We start from the raw sequence: 18,801 nt of genomic DNA on the forward strand, positions 1-18,801 counted from the left end.
AATTACATTTTTGATACACTATGGTTATGTTTACTTTTAATCAAAATTGCTGGAAATACTGTGACATTTAATTGTTATGACATAAATAATATGTCTAATATATTTATAAATGAATGTTACTGACACTTTTGTTTTATAAATGCTATGTATAAAGCGACGTTAGTTTATTTAAAATTTTAATGTGATACTACAATGGAAACCTTAGGGAAGAAGTATGGAAAACCAGACATCGAAAGACTGGGATTGTTTAGTGAACTACCTTTTATGAATGGGAAAGGATATGTATCACCATTTCAAAGTAATATACTTTTCTATTATAATTCAATACATATAATTTTGAAATATAATGTTTTGCTGTTTAACAACAAGTAACGTTCCCAATATATAGTAAGAGTTGTTTACTAATGTATCTATAAGTAAGTTTCAGGTACTTGAGTCTTCAAACGTACATAAGTTTGGTCAAATTCCAGTAATTCACGATAAACAGTCGTTTTTCCAATCCCATCACAAACACGCGTTCCTTGGTTTTAATGAAAACTTTTCAACAATTTGTAAAGCTTCTCCGGGCTCCAACCATGATCTTTTTCGCACAACATTGTCTTCTCATCGTCTGTAATCATTCGTTTTAAAAATAGCTGAATTTATAGATATTATAAAGCTTTATCCATATTTCAGAAGCAAAAACAGAGAAAGGTAAGAATCTACTAGCTGGAGGACCGAAAGTAAAGACCGAGTGGCAGGACTGCTATTTCGATAAAGAATTTAAACGACTGTTTACGGGGGAAGCTCTGAAAGGAAGAGGAAGAAAAGAGTAAGAGAAACATTTATTCGATATTGTCTAACGAGAGAGATAATTAGTTAACGTAAATTAAAAATAACTTAATAGTAAAGAGTTATTAATTGTGCTCTAGGCCTCCCTCTAAATTTAAAAACGTGTCTGAACGTCCATTCGTACCTGCTGGGGAAACCAAATGGCATGGATGTCCTGGAGATTGGCATGGTACCTTTGGTGGTAAAGTAGAAGCGTTTAGTGGTAAACCAAGGCCAAAACCACCGTATAAACATGAGCCTGGCAACCTAATGACAAACCCTGGTAAAAAGGGAGGTTACGGATATGTAAATATTGGTCTGAATCCATATCCTCAACACAGGTAATTTTTTATTTATTTTCGACGTTATGTTGTAGATGAAACTGATTCAACAATATTTTAAAGACATAATTAATATATGTTTAAAAAAAATAACTTTTCTGACTAATAACTGAGTGAACTTTAATTCCACTGTGTATAATATTATTAACTGATAAAGAGACACTAGTATGTTTAACAAATACGCTTAGTCTAGAAATGTGGTTAATAAATATATGTTGTGTCTATTTAGTGTGGAAAAATATGGGATTAAAGCTAAATATAAAGAATACGGACGTGTACTAGATGGGCCGATGGTTGTAGGCACCCACGCGAAACCATATTTCACGCCAAATCCTTTTCAAAATCCCGAAAAGATGAAACCGGGACCGACGTACGTTCCTCCAAAGGAAAAAGAATTACCGGCATTACCACCGGGAAAATTTATTCCGACTGGACCCGGAAAATGGGTAGCTAGTATTCTTGGAGGTGAATCGTATCAATTTGAATGTTTATTTCTCCAATCTTATAGCCTGGCGGTTGTCACGCGGGTTGTTTTGAGAAATATCCCGAGCATAAAGCCGAGAAATACCAACCGAAAATCGTGGACACGAAAGCGAAGAAGTTTAAAGACGCTAAGTTTTTCCCCCAATCATATGGCGACAAGACTTATTACACAACATCGGTGATCAACGAAAACCTTAGATTTAGAGTTAATTCCATCAACTATAAAACTTTTGAGCCAACCTTTATTAAACATTTAGTAAATTAATTGAGATTGCTTCAATTGTGTTATCCATACTTCAAAATTCTTTTTGTGGACAGTAGTTTACAATGCTCTGTTTTATTAACTAATACGTGGGCTTGGTTGTGGTGACTACAGACTTGTAATATTCGATTAAATGAATTCGACAATTTTCAATTATTTTGTAGACATTCCAAATAGTGAATGTTAAAACTCTCTTCAGAAATCTAGAAATAGAACATTACTATTCTATAGACATAAGAGTTTAATGAAATATTTTTACCATAATGTTCAAACGAGTTGGATTAATTACAACTTTATTGGTGTTTTCCGCTTTATCACGACTTTGTTATTAATTTAATATTTAAAAACACTAAAATGGTACGTAGTATTTTAACAAAAAACGCTATTGTTCAGGAAAATAATACTGTACACATACCTTCGAAAAGTGATTCATAAAACAATTTATTTTGTTACAAGTATAGCTAATCAAAAGATTAGGTACTTCCGAGCCAAACGGTGAAAAAGGTGCATTTAAATGGTGTATTTGTTAGGCTAAGGGTTATGAATGATATATCTAAACAGGGATTTTGCTCAAAATAGATATAAGGTGGTAGAATTATTTGTGCTAGGGCTGTCGAGCGTAGAGACAAATATATATGTTATTTTTGGGATAGTCAGGAAAAATATCCATATATTTTAAAAAAATATCGGTATTTTTTTGGAAAAAATCGAAAAAATGTCGGTTAAACAAATATGTTTTTAGATATTTTAAAAAATAGCGATATTTTTTTTGAAAATTATCAAAATATTAGCTAAAAATATCGATATTTTTTCGGCATCCCTAGTTTGTACTCGCCTAATAATATTTACTTTTTATATAAAATAAAATAGCTTAAAAATTAAAAGTTGTTTTTATTTTAAACCCCTTATGTTTCAAGATCAACATACCCATATGCTTTTCTCGGAAACTCTTATTAGATAAAACAAAACAAAAATGATAATCGAATCATATCCCTGACCTATTAATTAATTTATTATTTTGGTGATGAGCCAGACCCTGTAGACAATACTTCTAAATTAGAAATTTGTTTTAAATATTCAAGACAAAACAGAGGGAAAGGTTTTACACATAAAAAACGAATTCAGTAATAATTTTTATTCAACATCCTTGCATATTTATACACAATTTTAAAAACAACCGACCGTAAAACTGTCGCAATCAAGCAACCCTAGGTGCGAGAGACAAAAACAAAAACGCAAAGCGGAAACGTCGTCCGGAGTGGAACGGGTACCTACCCCGGAACGGCCACGAATCCAATAAATAAAATTGTAACATCAGTGTAACAGAAAAAATGTACAACGAATCTAATCAACAGTTAGTTCAACGCTAAACGGTTTATTATATATACACATATCCTAAGTTTAAAACAACGATAATCTCTTAAACACAAATTCGTCATCATCTCCATCACCATCATCTCAATTACGCGATTCTATCTCAAGGACCGGACGAGATGACAAGATGTATCAATCTAGCGAACAAAAAGGATCAACCCTAGTAAAGGCACTTACGTTATTATCATATTTAACTCTGGCTGTAATTAAAAAAGTATACATTTGTTTCTATATTTAAACGTTAGTGATTGGTGCGTGTTTATTAAGACGTCGCATAGCGACAGAAAAGAATCGCCATGCCTAATCGTATAAACTATTTTGAAAAAGCAAAACATCATCTGCTTTAGAAATCGGAGTATGGTGACCGCGGCTTGTCGAACGTGAGCGGCCTATAGACGCTTTTCACTTCACCCCATCCCCTTGCGGCCGTGTTATAGTTCTGCAAATTGTCGAAGTTGATTTTCTTTGGAGGTGGCAGCGGGGTCGATATTAACGAATCGTCGTAGGTCTGAGTTGGCTGGGGAACGTAATAGGGAGCAGAATTTTGGGCGTTGGCGTTGTATGTGGGAGAGTATAAGTTCGACAGCGGAATATTGCTCTCCTTGGGTGTGAAGGTTTGAGGGGCGACCGATGGTTTGTAGGTTGGTGATAACGGAGCTTTTGTCTGGGGCCTTGGAAGTGTTGCTGAGCCTAAAACATCGTAAATTGAATTAAAAAAGCTAAATTATTATTTTTTTCTAAACATAGTTTTTACATAATAATATATAATCACCAATTAAATTAAACTAACCGAGAGCATTCGCGTAGGTTAAAAAACCAAGCACACGCCATCAAAAGAAAAACAAGCATTCAAATCAAAACGATACCCATTAAAAGCAGGATAAAGTCAACATCAATACAGTTATAACAATACTTTCTTTGTTTTGATGAAGAGGTCTTTTTCAGAAAGCAAATCGCAATATAGTCTATTCAAAATAACTGTCAACTCACATCATCATGATGTTGGATGTATCGCCTTTGCCAGATTGTAAATTCGTTGTAAAATCAAACATTATTTTTCCTTCTTATTTTACACTACTTAATATAATTAACAGTTAATAAAATTTGTCCGATTACCAAATTTCTGCAAAATTCTGTAAAATGTCTGTAAAATCGGACACATTTTCCAATTTTAAAATGAATTTACAAATTGCGGTAGGAAATACATTTGACATCGTGATGCCGTGAGTTCACTGTAACTTTAAATAGACTATATATTCCTATTATATTAGGCATAAAGAAAAAGAAGTAACTGGTGAGGAACAAGAGGAATTTTTAAAATTGCTTAAATGTTTCTATTCTAGCCTAGAAATCTTTTTTTTATATTCTCAAACTCCAACCATTTAAGTATATGCCTTTAAGATAATATTATAAAAATTTAAGATATCAGAGATATAGCTGTTTTAGTGACGTGACATTTAAAAACGAAACTTTAAAGTATTTCTTCTCGGTAATATTTTTTTATGCAATTAATATATCTTAAGTTCTACTAAACCGATTTAGTACAAATTTGGCGTGAGCCTTCTCTAAACATTATTCATTATTAAACTTTTACGAAGGTTTTTAAAAAAATCGAAAATATTGAAAGAAATGGCACAAAAATGTTTCGTTTTTTAAACAGCCATAATTAGTAATTTGATAATTTTTTTTTTTTGGTTTCAGATTATTAGGAATGCCCCATGTTTTGACAACCCTCCATTTTTTATGTATTTAAACATTAATAAACATATAGTAAAAAAAATGGATAATAATAATATTGTTCTTTTATTCTGACTTGATAAAATACCTAAGATGCATGCCTCTAGACTAGAATATATCCTTATTTTTCATATATTGAACAAGAACAATTTAAAACAAATGATTATAAGTTTCGAATAATTTAAAACCAGAATCGTTTAAGGCATCTGTCCGTATCTAACTTCCGTAATTTATAACATTATAAAGACGAATCAATGTGATAGGAGACAAAATATTAACTCATTAGAAAGAAAAAATATACTTGCCTCCATTTGAACACACTTGAGCATACCCATTACTAGCTGAAGTAAAAGCTTGGCTGTGAGAGGATGAGGAATATTTACAAAAGGAACTATTTTCCGATTGTTGAAGGGAATAGAATTTTGAAGGATCAGGTTGCGGATAACTCGAACCCTGCTGAACGGTTGAACTGGTCACGTAAAAGAGGTTATCAAAATCTTTCTCGGCTTGTCTTAAAATCGTTTGTTGCTGGGTGACTTTGGTTTCCTCTAGTCTCGTCTGATTATCTTGAATTCTGTTGAACGTTTCTGTGGAGGAGGCGGTTATTCTTTCGCCCGTGGGACATTTTGGAGATAATTTTTCTACCACGTCTGGTAGAGGATCTCGAATTTGTTTGTATTGCATCGGGGGCATGATGGATTGCTCGAAACTTTGAATGAGAGATCTAACGGGCATTTTAACGTATTCCTCCGCGTTTTCACTTGCATTCTCTTGTTCATATTGATTATTATGTTCTCGAAATTGTTGTTCTTGTAAAGATTGAATTGGTTGTGAAATAGTTTGCTGATTTGTGTTGTTAATTACGTTAGTGATAGCTGCTTCACTCTGATTATAAATGGTAGAATTATAACCTATTCCGTTGGGATTTACAATTTCTTCCTGGACTACTTGAAAATCGACGTCGTACTCCCTGTTTTGTTCATAAAACACTTTCTCGACTTCCTCGTTACCACCGAGTCGCACTATCTCGACGCCGGCTTTCTCGTCGAATTTACTCTCGGTTTTTAGTTTCGAATTATCGGTGACTTCTTGCTCGGATTTAGTTTCCGTTTGTTCGAAATAAGCTTTATTAGGTTCCTTACTTTCGACAACGTTCCGCGACGAGTTCTTATATCTTTTATCGAGAAGGGATTTCTTTCTTCCTACCAACGCTTTTTGGAATTCATCATTGATGTTGAGTTCGCCGAATAACGGTCTGGCTCCGATAATAGCTCCCGGTGGTTTTTTACAAATCTTTGGCTCAATGCCCAAATTAATATATTCCTTTGGAGGAGATTTTAATTGTTTTTCCTCGGAATTTGCTACTTTTGATTCTTTCTGTTTCACAACTGGTTCTGGTTTGTTTTCTGGAATTACATCGTTGTTATCTTCAAATTCGTTGTCCTTTATTTGCGAATCTATTAATTTCATGTTATAAGTGGGAATGTTCTCCTCGTCAGTTTTGTCTGTTGAATCCTTATACTCAACATCCGCTCCTGTAATTCCTTTGATCGCGTATTGATCTACTATACCATATGCTGTTTTTATTTGTTCCAATTCAGTAAAACATTCTTTTTGCGACCGAATCACTTCGGATTTGTCTTTGTTGTTTTCGGTCACCAATTTTCTGATATGTTCCTCGCACTCCGGATTTCTCGGTTCAATTCTCGTCTTTTCGACAATAATTTTAGTATTCTCTGTAAGTTTCTTCGTTTTGGTCTGGCTCGCCTGCTGTTCTCCTTGATCGCTTGTTATTTGAAGGCTTGTTTCGCTGGGTACGAAAATAGGTATCGGTGATATTGTTCTGGCGTTGAAATGTCCCTGGTTCTCGAACATCTCCGACTGGATGGTTCTTGCATTAGATGTTGTGCTCGCAAAGCAATGTTCGGATATTTTTTGATCGTAATCGGCCAAGGCATAATCAAACTCCGGTTTTGGCGATCGAGGCGGACAGTTTGCTAGGGGTTCCTTAAGAGGGTATTTTTTATCAGTCAATGATACCGATTCAAATTTCTTAGACGGGATTGGTCTAAATAAAGACGAGTTTTTGCCCTCATCTGCGAGATATTTCGAAATATCTGGTATGGTGACAAACGGTGCGTCCTCTTTCGTTAGCTCCACCGCATCCTCCATGAATTCAGGCGGTGGCGGTGGAAAGCAAAAATCCTCTCCTGGATATTCCGGTGTATTTTCATCTATATTTATGGAAGATTCGACCTTAAAAGGGACAGGGCTTGTTCGCAATGCGACTACATCTTTTTCCACCACCTCCGGGTTTAAGGTAACATCCGGAATGCTAGGAAATGGCGACGGTGGTCTTAGAACAGATTCCACTACCTTTTTTTCTCGAAAACTTTTAATATCCTCTTCTATCACCTCCTTTTCTAATACTACATCGGGTATTACGGGAAACGGTGAAGATGCCCGTTCTCTTCTTCTCTTTTCCAGTTCTTCTTCTTCTTTAGATTTACAATCAATCTTTGGTTCAAGAAATGTAGGTGTAACGGGGCGTATGACATCGCTCTTAGCGTTTTGTAATAGCTGGGGGTTTTGGGAAATGTCGGGAATAGTGGGAAATGGCGATGTAGGACGAGTAGCCTCCCTTGATGTCGGTGGGCTTAAAATGTTAGTTAAAGCGCTTGATATGCTACCTAAGCGAGATAAATTAGAAATTATTTCAAGCAAACTATAATGAAAGCGCTGTGTGGTATAAAATGTACATAATTACGTACTGTATTGTTGCTTTTTAGCCGGACCAGAATTCCAAGCCTGCGGAACAGTCGGTTTGTAGACGTCCACATTAGAAGCGCCTTTTTGATAGTTGTCGACTATTCTGTTGATGCTCTGGCTGTTGTATGCAGGATTGGGTACATAATTCTTTTCGTTCTTGTAACTATTGAAACACATTTTTAATTTGATTTTAAACAGAGTATTGAAAAATGTTCTTCATATATTTTTGTAAAAGTAGTTCTTATTATATAACATACCCATTTGATTTTGGTATCTCCCAGGACGCCAGTTTGTCGTTTTTGAGGGCTTCCTCGTATGAATTGACCGCAGGAGCGACAAAATTGCCCTTTGTTGGCCAAACCGGTTCAACTTGGAAAGCGGCGTCGACGGATCCGGTTTCCAATGCAGCGTCCCACGGCGATTTCACCAACTTGATGCGTGGACGAGTGAATTTCTCCTAATTATAATTAATTAATATATATAGCCGATTCAAAGTTTATTTGTATATGCGTCATAAAGACATTTTAGTATCTGGAAAGTAGCTAAAATATTAATGATACTTAAACCAGGAAAAATACCAGAAGATGTGACCTCCTACCGACCTATAAGTTTATTACCAATAATCTCGAAAGTTTTCGAGAAATTATACATAAAAAAACTAAACTATATAATAGAAAAAAGAAAAATTATTCCAGAACATCAGTTTGGCTTTCGCAATAAGCATGGGACTATAGAACAAGTGCATAGACTTGTAAACCAAATAAACGCTGACCTAAATGCCAAAAGATATTGTTCGGCTGCTTTCCTAGACATATCTCAGTCTTTTGACAAAGTATGGCATACGGGCTTGCAGGTTAAACTAAAGAAACTTCTCCCTCATCCCGACTATCAGCTACTAAAATCGTATCTCACTGACAGACATTTTAGTTTGAGTTCCGCAAGGTAGTGTACTGGGTCCAGTACTGTATCTTCTGTATACGGCTGATCTGCCCACCACAAAAATAACTACTGTGGCAACATATGCAGACGATACAGCAATCTTAGCATCCCATGAAGATCCAGTCACAGCATCAATAAACCTACAAACCCACCTGGAGCAAATACAATTATGGTTGAAGACATGGCGCATTAAAGCCAATGAATCAAAATCCACGCATATAACGTTTACCCTGCGTAGAAGAACATGCCCACCAGTAAATATCAATCATCGTCAACTCCCCCAAGCAGAGCATGTTAAATATCTTGGTATGCATTTAAATTGACGCCTAACCTGGAAGAAGCACATACTCTCTAAACGGAAACAACTAGGACTAAAATTATATCAAATGTATTGGCTCATTGGGCGCAAATCCAAGTTATCATTAGATAACAAGGTATTGCTGTATGAGTCTATACTCAAGCCCATTTGGACATATGGAATTCAACTATGGGGTACCGCTAGCAAATCTAATATATCCATCATTCAACGGTTCCAAAATAAGGTGTTGCGTGCCATTGTTGATGCTCCGTACTATATTTTAAATAAAGTGATACAACGCGATATTCCTCTAGAACCTATAACGAGTGTAATCCAACGTGTTTGTGTGAAGTACTTCGAAAGAGTGTCAGTGCATCCCAATGTACTCGCTAACCAGCTAAATATGCGACGTGATAGTGAAGTGCGTAGACTAAAACATTTAACACCACCTGATCTGATTACTGGACATATGTAGAGTTTAGAATAAGCATTAGAATAAGACTAATTAATTAAGATAATATTTTATACAGAAGATTGCTTAATGAAGTGATTTTCTACATGCCATGTATATATGTATATATAATATAAACAGAAGAAATACTTATTGCCAATAGGGCAGATTGTGGACTCACGAAGAGTAATAAAAAAAAGACATTTAATGTATTGCCTGTCGCAATTTCGTTTTAGAATCAGACAACATTTTCCTTCTCATTTTATTCTAGTTAAAGAGACACAATGTTGCCTGATTAGTTCGAACACGTAAACGAATGAGCCTGTCAAAGTCATCCGGTTGTCAGACATATGCCAAATTCTTGAAAGTAATAGTGATAAGAGGTTATAACTCTAACCTATAAACTATTGTAGCTGTATGTTTAACCGTAGTTTTTAGATGTACTATAATGTTAAAATAAGTTATTTTTGATACAATTTTTGTTTAATTATTTTATTTATATTTGAATTTTGTTGTATTGTGTTGTACAAAAACTCAGAGTTGATGCGGCAAAATTGCGACATTTTGAAGTCACAAATTTCGATGACGCATACACAAATAAACTTTGAATATACTATATATTTGATGTTAAATAATGTTACCTATATGTCCCCGTTTATTTTGAAATAAAATTAATATTAATATAAACATAAATTAAAAATAAATAATAATAAATAATTACTACCTGAATTTCGTCAAGTTTCTCCTTGTGCTGCAGCCTCTGTTGCGTCTCCGGGAGATAACTTGGCGGGGGTACAACAGCGGGCGGGGGAACTGGAGAGAGCGGAGTTGGAGATGGGGCAATATCTGGTATGGTTGATGGTGGTCTGGTACCGTTGGTTTCCGCCACAACCCACTTTTCTGATCTCTTGCGTCGCTTAGCGAATAATTCTGCTCCTGTTTTGTAATAAGAGGGTGAAACTTACAAATGGGACTTTATTTTCCGTAATGAAATTATAAATTTATTTTATATTTTATTTGGCTTTTTTTAAAAATTAGAAAACAGTAAAAACACGATAAAAGTAATTATTTTTTCAATATATTCACTTTTTTTTAAATTATTTTTCAACTTAATTGTAATAAAATATATTTAATTTTGAATTTCAGCTGATGTGGTTGTAATTTTGTATTAAATAATTGCACCTTTTTCTTACAAGTGGGACTTTATTTTCCGTAATGAAATTATAAAAATATTTCGTGGCTTTTGTACCTTTTTTATTTTAAATTAGGAAACATTAAAAACATGATTAAATAATTATCTTTTCAATTTATTCACTTAAAAAAAAATAGTTTCCAACTTAATTATAATGAAATATCTTTAATTTTGAATTCCAGGCGATGTGTTTATAATTTTGCATTAAATAATAATATTTATGATTGTATAATGAATAATAAACACGACTGTACCTTTTCCTTTGGGAGAATTCAATCCCTTGACAATTTCCAAGCAAACTTCCGGAGATAATGCTGTTTCAATCGTATACCCTTGCTTCCGCAATGAATTAATATCATGCAGTTGGCCGCCAGGGTTCATAACAAGCTTGAGGGGGTCCTTGGGTTTGTCTGAGGCATCGTTGGCCGCGGTGCTGCCTCCTTTTCCTGAAACATTATGTCGATATACCTACAAGCACGTGCTCATATAGCGCGTTATACATTGTGATTTTATTTATAACTTTAGTGAGATATCGGTATTATCGGTATGTACTCGCCATACGTCGAATAATCCGGTACGAACATTTCGAAAGGTGTTGCCAATGATACCAAAAATAGGTCCAATAGAAATATTTAGAATCACCATGAAAATCATGAACTGCCTTAAAATTAATATCCATAAGGGCTTTCATGAAAAGTTAATTTAAATAGTATGTTTTTCATAAAGTGATATATTATTATTTAGTAAAAATTAGTAATGCATTTTGTTGTTAGGTAAATCGTGTACTCAGTGTGTCAGTAATTCATTTTAATTTTTTTGTTTAGTTAAATAAATGGATAGTTAAAATTGATTTTATATATTATTGACCATTTAATTATATACTTGTTTTCACACTTGAAGAAGCGTTTCATTTAAACAATTATAAATCTATAACATTGTAGTTTTGTGGTTGGACATATAAAAGAATTAATTAACACTGCTTATTTATGGCTAGTGAAATCTGTTACAAAAATCGAAAAGTAATTATCGATACTGTTGGTATATGTGAAGAAATGTAAATTTATTTCATATAACATCACAGAATTGTACTAATGTGTTTATGGTATAATATTTGCCTTTATAGTATAATTCCAATAGTATATATATTACATATAGGTATCAAAGCAATTCAAAATTGGAATTTGCACGTATCTAAACTTGAGTTGGTCCTGCAGAATTAATTGGTTGAATTGGTAGTTGATGAGTGGCTGTAATAATATGAGTTGACTTTTTGATTGAAGATACGTCGCGATAAACTAATACAATATAAGAACAATACCATTTTTTACCACAATGATATAACGATATTTGGTATAAAACACTTTTTGTAGTTTATGCCACCGTATAAGATATAAACAACAAATTGCAACATCATAATTAATACTGGTAGGAAAATAATATCTCTACTATTCGAGTGTCATTATTAACTAAATTAGATGTAATCGCATCAACGGATTGCAACATGAAATTTTATTTTTTGCCCGTAAGCGACTATGAAAATAGACCGAATGGTCGTAAAACGTTCGGGTGGCGTTTCCAGACGTTTACAAAAACGAAACACAAGTTCCAGACATGCACATATCCAGGCCAACGTTCAACTAACCTTATCACGTTTTCAGATGTGAATTGGTCAAAGAAAAACTAATATTAGAAGCGGCAGCGTTCCGTAATTGATTCCTGACTATTAGCACCGATCCGCTGGATACGTCTATTAGAACAAACGGCGACACTTAATCTGACTGTATTTTTGGCGCTGCGAATTTGTTAACAACGTGACGCAGACTTGGACCGCTACTATTATAACCCTTATTATTTTTACCTCAGTTTAAATGCATTGTATCTATAATAGCTATTGCATTGTGGTTCACAGGTAAAAATAAGATTTCGCGCTGCTATCTGTTGAATGCTGCTTTTAGTTTAGAGACAAATAACATACTAATAGTAGAGATGCTATTTCTTTATAGATGTGGAATTCAAAGAAAAGGGTTGCGAGGAACCTTAACGATAGTTGTTGGACAAAATAATGCAATATGCAATGTTGTTCATGTTGTTGCATGTTGACAATACTGTTTCCGGGTAAGCGAATACACGAACGATGAAACGTGTGGTCTCTCAGGTGTCTAATCATTGGTGCTCGATTAGTAGAGTGTTTGTTACAAAAACAGCTGAATATTTGTGGAAGAGCTGCGGTTGCGAAACCCTTCATAACGAAAGTCAAAGCTAATCTGCGAAAGAAGCGATGCAACGATCATGGAACCTGGACACTTGGTATTGGAAGAATGTAGTATGGTCCGAAGAATCATGTTTCAAATTGTCTCTTATAAACGGCTGGGTTTATGTATGGAAACTCCAAAAGAAGCCAACGAGTGGACTGTTTGTTTGTTACACTTCCCCCCTCAAACGTAGGGGAAGCTATGTATTATAATTTGGACACACTGACACATCACTGGTCGGTTTACTGCGAATTAATATCCCGACATCTTCAATAATGGAGTTATTACTAAACACTGCTATATTCCAAGTTTATAATACGCCCATATAACCAGTCAAAAAAGTTCAGTCTTAGTCTGAGGGGAATCAAAATATCATCAAACGTCTTCACTGGGCAGGATAATCGCCAGACTTCAATAAAATTGAACCGTTGTGGGAAGTTTTAGAATAAAAAGTAAGGAGTACATTTTTAACACATTATTAAAAAAAATATTGAGTACGCCAGCTGTTCACATTATTTTGTCCATCCCATGTATCTCATCGGTAGAAACGATGGATAATATATGGATGACTATGGATTATGATGTTTTAAGAATGATTTCCATACCGTTGACAAAAAGAAAAGGCTGGCGAAACCAGAAATGTTGTAATTGTTTATTGTAATTGATGCGTTTAAACTGATAATTGAAACAAAAATAGCCGCTTGCAAAAAAGGAAAAGTTAAGTTAAACATAATATCTTAAGTGATATCCCTCTAACTCTACGTATTATTGTCCCTTTCAACTAATGCCACACTGTCTCACTAAGGAGAAATTCTACATTTATAAGTATACTCGAAAATTATGTCATTCTTACACAGCGTTAAATTGAAATGGTATCAGATAGTATACATAATGCTATTTTGACAAGTGTCTCATTTCAAAACAAATATTTGATATGTTCGGCCAAATATAAGACGCACTTAGTTTAGGTAATAGTTCAATTGAGGAAGTGTCGTAGATTAAACTAATGTATGATTAAAAATAATATCTAAAAATATTGTTCCAGCAGAAGATTCGAATATTAAGAAAATGAAACTCTATGCAAAAAGAGTTGTTCTGTACTGACTATTGTGGCCTGTTCAAATGCAGAAACAAAACATATTTAATCGACCAAATCCTTAATATTCGCCAATAAAAAAAGAAACATAATGAGAAAAAGGAAAATAAACTTTACTTTTTACAAAATTAAAGTAATAAGGTATTTTGGCATTGAATTATGCATTATGAACTTCTTTCGATGCTTGTTTTTAGTAAGGTTTTTTTTCAGTGTCACTTTTCTAATACCAAGGCAAAGAACAATTTTCAAGTTAATCAATATATATTTACATTAATTAATTATAATAAATTTAAGAATAATATGCAAATCTATACATTTTCCTTATCTTACCCATAATTATTGACAAGAACGCGCACACTGTTCAGATAACTGACTCAATTAGTTGTAGAAACTACCTAAGTTATACCCGAAATTTTTATGGCTAGTAGCCAATTCGTCTTTTTCTTCCTGATAATGGTTGTTATTTCGAAATAAAACTAAAATAACCAGTACCGTTGAAGAAATCATTCAACGACATGATGAAAGCTGACGTTCTAAATTATTTGACTGATGTTTCCGAAATATAACATTTCAACATGCATTAATGATAATTTCGCGAATGAGTTAAAAATATAAAAATAATAATACTAATGTTAAAAGTCGTACCTTCACCTTCGTGAACCCATTTGACGGACCTCTTCTTCCTATTGACGTACATCTGGAGGCCCTTGCTGCTCTGATTGCTGATGTCACTTAAGGAGCTTGAGATCCGTTTCGCTAGCTCAACTTGATCCTCAACAGTTGGATGAAATCCCTTCTCGTAGAAAGCCGAAGATGCAAACATTTTTCCTAAAATTCATTGTATTTTTGAAACTGCTTCGATATGATTCGTTAAATTAAAATGCTCAAAAAACATTTAATATACCGTTTGAGGGAATAATCTAGTAATCTATATATCTAAAGGAGCCTATATGAGGCCCATATATTAGTTTGTCTCATCATACGTATTGAAAACGTTTTCCACAACTTTAAAATCCGTAACTCTCCGTTTAATTTCATTATATATATATATAATATATATATATATATATATATATATATATATATATATATATATATATATATATATATATATATATATATATATATAATGAAACTGAAGTTTAACACGAACTTCAATAACATTTTCTCGCGCTTGATTTGTTTTGGATAATGTTAAGTTTGAGAGTAAAAACAAGGTCAGCAAAGGAAACATTAAATTCTTATTTTATAGCAAACAAACATTGTTTCGCCTGGGAAGGAAAAGAGTTTATTTTTAGTGCGATGATTTTTCGAATTTTTCATCGTCCACACTTACTGGCTGGTTTCGGCTGGATTTGTTCGCCATCAGCCGGAGTAAAGATCTTTTCCAGGTTGACGGGTTTGGATGCTGGTGCATTTTCATCCTGAAAAGAAACAACAGTAAAATTTATTTGTATGTGAATTAAATGTATGCTATCTTGAACTAAACCGTTCAATGTTTATTTTTCAATAAAATATTCTTACTGATTTCTCGCTCAACATCAAATATTCAAATATATGACATTTTACACTGACGCGTTCTCAATAAAATGTCAAAAATAATTAAATCAGGGAAATAAAAATGTGTCCTTAAAAGAACACTCATTTTATTTCCCTCTCCTTTTTATTAGCTAGGACTTATGTGAGCCCTTTAAGGTTCTCTCCAAACCATAGTCTACGCTATTCTTGAAAACAATATTTAAGGGCAACGGAAAGTATGTTGGAGAAAAAATAGTGGTTCAAGCCCGGATATAGTGGCATCACCATCATTATACTGAAGTTAACAAACACTGGAAGTAATTGCAGTTACTTTTAAGAAAAAACTACATATATTTTTATTGACTCAGAAAAAACGGAGAAAAATTGGCCTAGAAGTGTTGATGCATTCTAGTAATCTAATCATTTCGGTTTCTGAATGATAATTATGTCTTGCGAAAATACTTGTTAATACAATATTTAAACATTCTACAGTGATGAAATCTGAAAATGGTTTCGCCAAAAATGTGGCAAAAGATTCAAACATCCAAAACGTTATTAAATTAATGCTTGAAGTTTACATTAACTTAATAAATTCTCTTCGAAAAGACATGGAGAAAAAGATATTACTTTTACCTTAATACTCATTGAATAGTACAATGGTAATGCTACATTAGTTCATTCTTTAATTCATCCTATGTTATCTAAGCATATCATAAAGATGCCGAGAAAATATCAACTTATCGATATTTTCCGATATTTTCTATACAAATATCGATAGTTTTAAAGTATCGATATTTATTTCCGCGTCCTCCAATATATGTTTATTATATTCTTTAAATAAACATAGATATATCGATATTTTATTGACACTTTTCTCAGCTGTCGACATCCCTAGCATATCCTACAAGCAAGAACACAAATTTATATGAAATAAAAATTAATCAATAGATTTATTTATAATCTACGACCCTTACTTACATATAATATAGTCGTGATTGTTTAAATATACTACTCCATTTAAAAAAAAAATTAAAAACACTGAAAATGTAAATATCGCCCAAAGATTGTTTTGTATGAATATATGTTTAATACATGAAGATACATGAAAAAAGTCACAAATAACCATAAATAAGTAATTTAATTATAAGGGTTATTTGTAACTGTACTACTGTAATTAAACTGTACTGTGTAATTACATTAAATAATAATTAAATATTCAATATCAAATACAATTATTTAAATATTTTTTTGATATAATTGGATTTAAACCCATGAAATAAATTATAAAAATATTAGTTACATATCACTTTGAATTTTAATATAAATGATCGATATTGTTGCCAAAATCCGTAGAGGCAATCTCGAAAACGTAAGTTTTCCTGGAGAAGATTTTTGGGATACCCGATTGACGGCTGATCCGATATTTGGCCGCCGATTCTTTGTGTGCACAGTATTTTCGTTTGTATTAGATTTAGTGGTGATGTAATCGAACGATATTCTGATTTTCCGCGGGCATGGCCGGCCAATAAATAATTAAAAAAATATTACACTGCGCCAACGTTTTACTGATGTTTTCGATCGTATTTTACGTATTTTTATGTCGAGTTTGATTTAACGGCAAACAAAACGTAAGTTAAACTGAAACGTGCGGATTAAAAATATAGTTAGTTATGAGGGAAAGTCGGTGGATGTATATCACGAAATTCAAAAATATAGAACGGCATAGAATGGAATGGGAGTATCAAATTGTAACAGTGAGTCTTTAGTGAGACTCAGAACGAGACAGTGACTCTCTAACAGTGAGAATTAGAGGGCTTAAGATATAAAAGCATATCAAAAGCAATTCACATATTTCTTTAATTAACCAGGCCACAAGTGCAGATTTGGTTTTTTTTAAATTTTTTAATTTTTTAATTTTAAATATTAAATATATTTATATATATATATATATATATTTATATATACATATATATATATATATATATATATATATATAAATATATATATATATATATATATATATATATATATATATATATATATATATGATGTTTAATACTAATAAGCATAATTATATACACTGCTGAGTTAACTTACGTTTTTGTGAAATCATTTAAAAAGGAGTAAGGTTGTAATTAATTAATATATTACGTATCTAATTACGTAACTCTATATTGAACTGACACTGAATATCCTTCTATTGTTTTATACAGCTCCGGTCATGTATTAACAGTATACATGTATACATGATTTATACAATATTAGGATGAAAAAGGAAAATACATTTATTTTAATTGATTCAAATATTCTTTCTTGTTTATCTACACTGCCTATTGCTTAAAATTTTTAGTTTCAAATATTTTTTATTTATGGTGCTAATTACTCTATACACTTCTAGAGGCAATATATATATATATCCGGATAGGGTAACGTGTTCTTTGGATTTTAGACCAAATGATTATGGACCCAAATGTGGAAGAACATTGCTTAACTAAGATACAATTCCTAATTGTATTTTAAAGCTTTTGAAACCTTGAAATGTTAAAAACCTAGAACTTTGAAGTGTACATGTGGTAATATTGTTAGCGAAAATTGTTACGTATCTTTTTAATATTCTGCTATTGTTATTATTTTGTGTTATCTAAATGTTATTTAACGGTACAAGGAACCTATTTTGATTCGTTTATGTCTGAAGACTGAATAAGATTCAAACAATATACAAAACTTAAATTAAAATGTTTGCATGGTTACATATAATAAAGAAGATTTAGATATCAAAATGCAAATATGCAAATCCCGTCAGTACATTTAAACCTTATATTTTAAAGAAGTATATTTTGGAAATATGATTTTATGTTAGTATGTTAGTACTTAGAGTAGTAAAATGTCTTATATTTTGTTATAATGTTTAAGGCAATAACAATGTACTATCAGAAAATGAGTTATCAAGTTATAGAGTTTTTCAAATGTAATTTGAAAATATTTTATATAAATGTTAAATAGTATTTAAATAAAATATTTTATTAAAATCCTATTTTTTAATTTCCTCCTATAATAAATATTCTTTAATATAATAACTTAGCTCTATGGTCACTGTATATCACGGTATCATGGTATTATTCTAATTAAACCTGTTTATTAACACAGATGTATTGTTAACACTAACACTTTTGCTTTTTTTGGTAATTCTTTTTCCATTAAGAATAAAGAGTATAGTCATGTCGTTATTGCCAAACAACTATTTGCGAATTAATAGTAATATTATAACGGGTTTTCTAG

The 18,801-nt window shown here is 32.5% G+C and overlaps 2 protein-coding genes across 12 annotated transcripts in view; one reads left to right on the plus strand and one right to left on the minus strand.

The window, feature by feature from the left end:
• Positions 1-54: 54 nt before the first annotated feature.
• LOC143198964 (cilia-and flagella-associated protein 96) lies at positions 55-2,035 on the plus strand. The gene is made up of 5 exons (XM_076408648.1): positions 55-298; positions 676-811; positions 912-1,151; positions 1,381-1,597; positions 1,660-2,035. Exons 1-5 carry the CDS (start codon positions 193-195, stop codon positions 1,897-1,899), a joined length of 939 nt encoding a protein of 312 aa, XP_076264763.1. The 5' UTR covers positions 55-192; the 3' UTR covers positions 1,900-2,035.
• Positions 2,036-3,016: 981 nt separating this feature from the next.
• The window catches only part of LOC143198962 (uncharacterized), a 44,027-nt gene continuing 28,242 nt past the window's right edge, over positions 3,017-18,801 (minus strand). For all 11 annotated transcript variants that reach the window (XM_076408636.1, XM_076408633.1, XM_076408634.1 and 8 more), the window contains 8 exons: positions 15,341-15,428; positions 14,650-14,832; positions 10,911-11,102; positions 10,189-10,400; positions 8,034-8,233; positions 7,779-7,939; positions 5,313-7,697; positions 3,017-3,960 (listed from right to left, as the gene is read on the minus strand). In XM_076408636.1, coding sequence (XP_076264751.1) covers positions 3,614-3,960; positions 5,313-7,697; positions 7,779-7,939; positions 8,034-8,233; positions 10,189-10,400; positions 10,911-11,102; positions 14,650-14,832; positions 15,341-15,428 — 3,768 coding nt within the window. In that variant the 3' untranslated portion in view covers positions 3,017-3,613. The remainder of the gene's footprint in view (positions 3,961-5,312; positions 7,698-7,778; positions 7,940-8,033; positions 8,234-10,188; positions 10,401-10,910; positions 11,103-14,649; positions 14,833-15,340; positions 15,429-18,801) is intronic.

Source organism: Rhynchophorus ferrugineus, unplaced genomic scaffold, assembly GCF_030347505.1.
Source record: "Rhynchophorus ferrugineus isolate W39M unplaced genomic scaffold, kcgeb_rfMv2 rfM6, whole genome shotgun sequence".
Lineage (NCBI taxonomy): Eukaryota > Metazoa > Arthropoda > Insecta > Coleoptera > Curculionidae > Rhynchophorus > Rhynchophorus ferrugineus.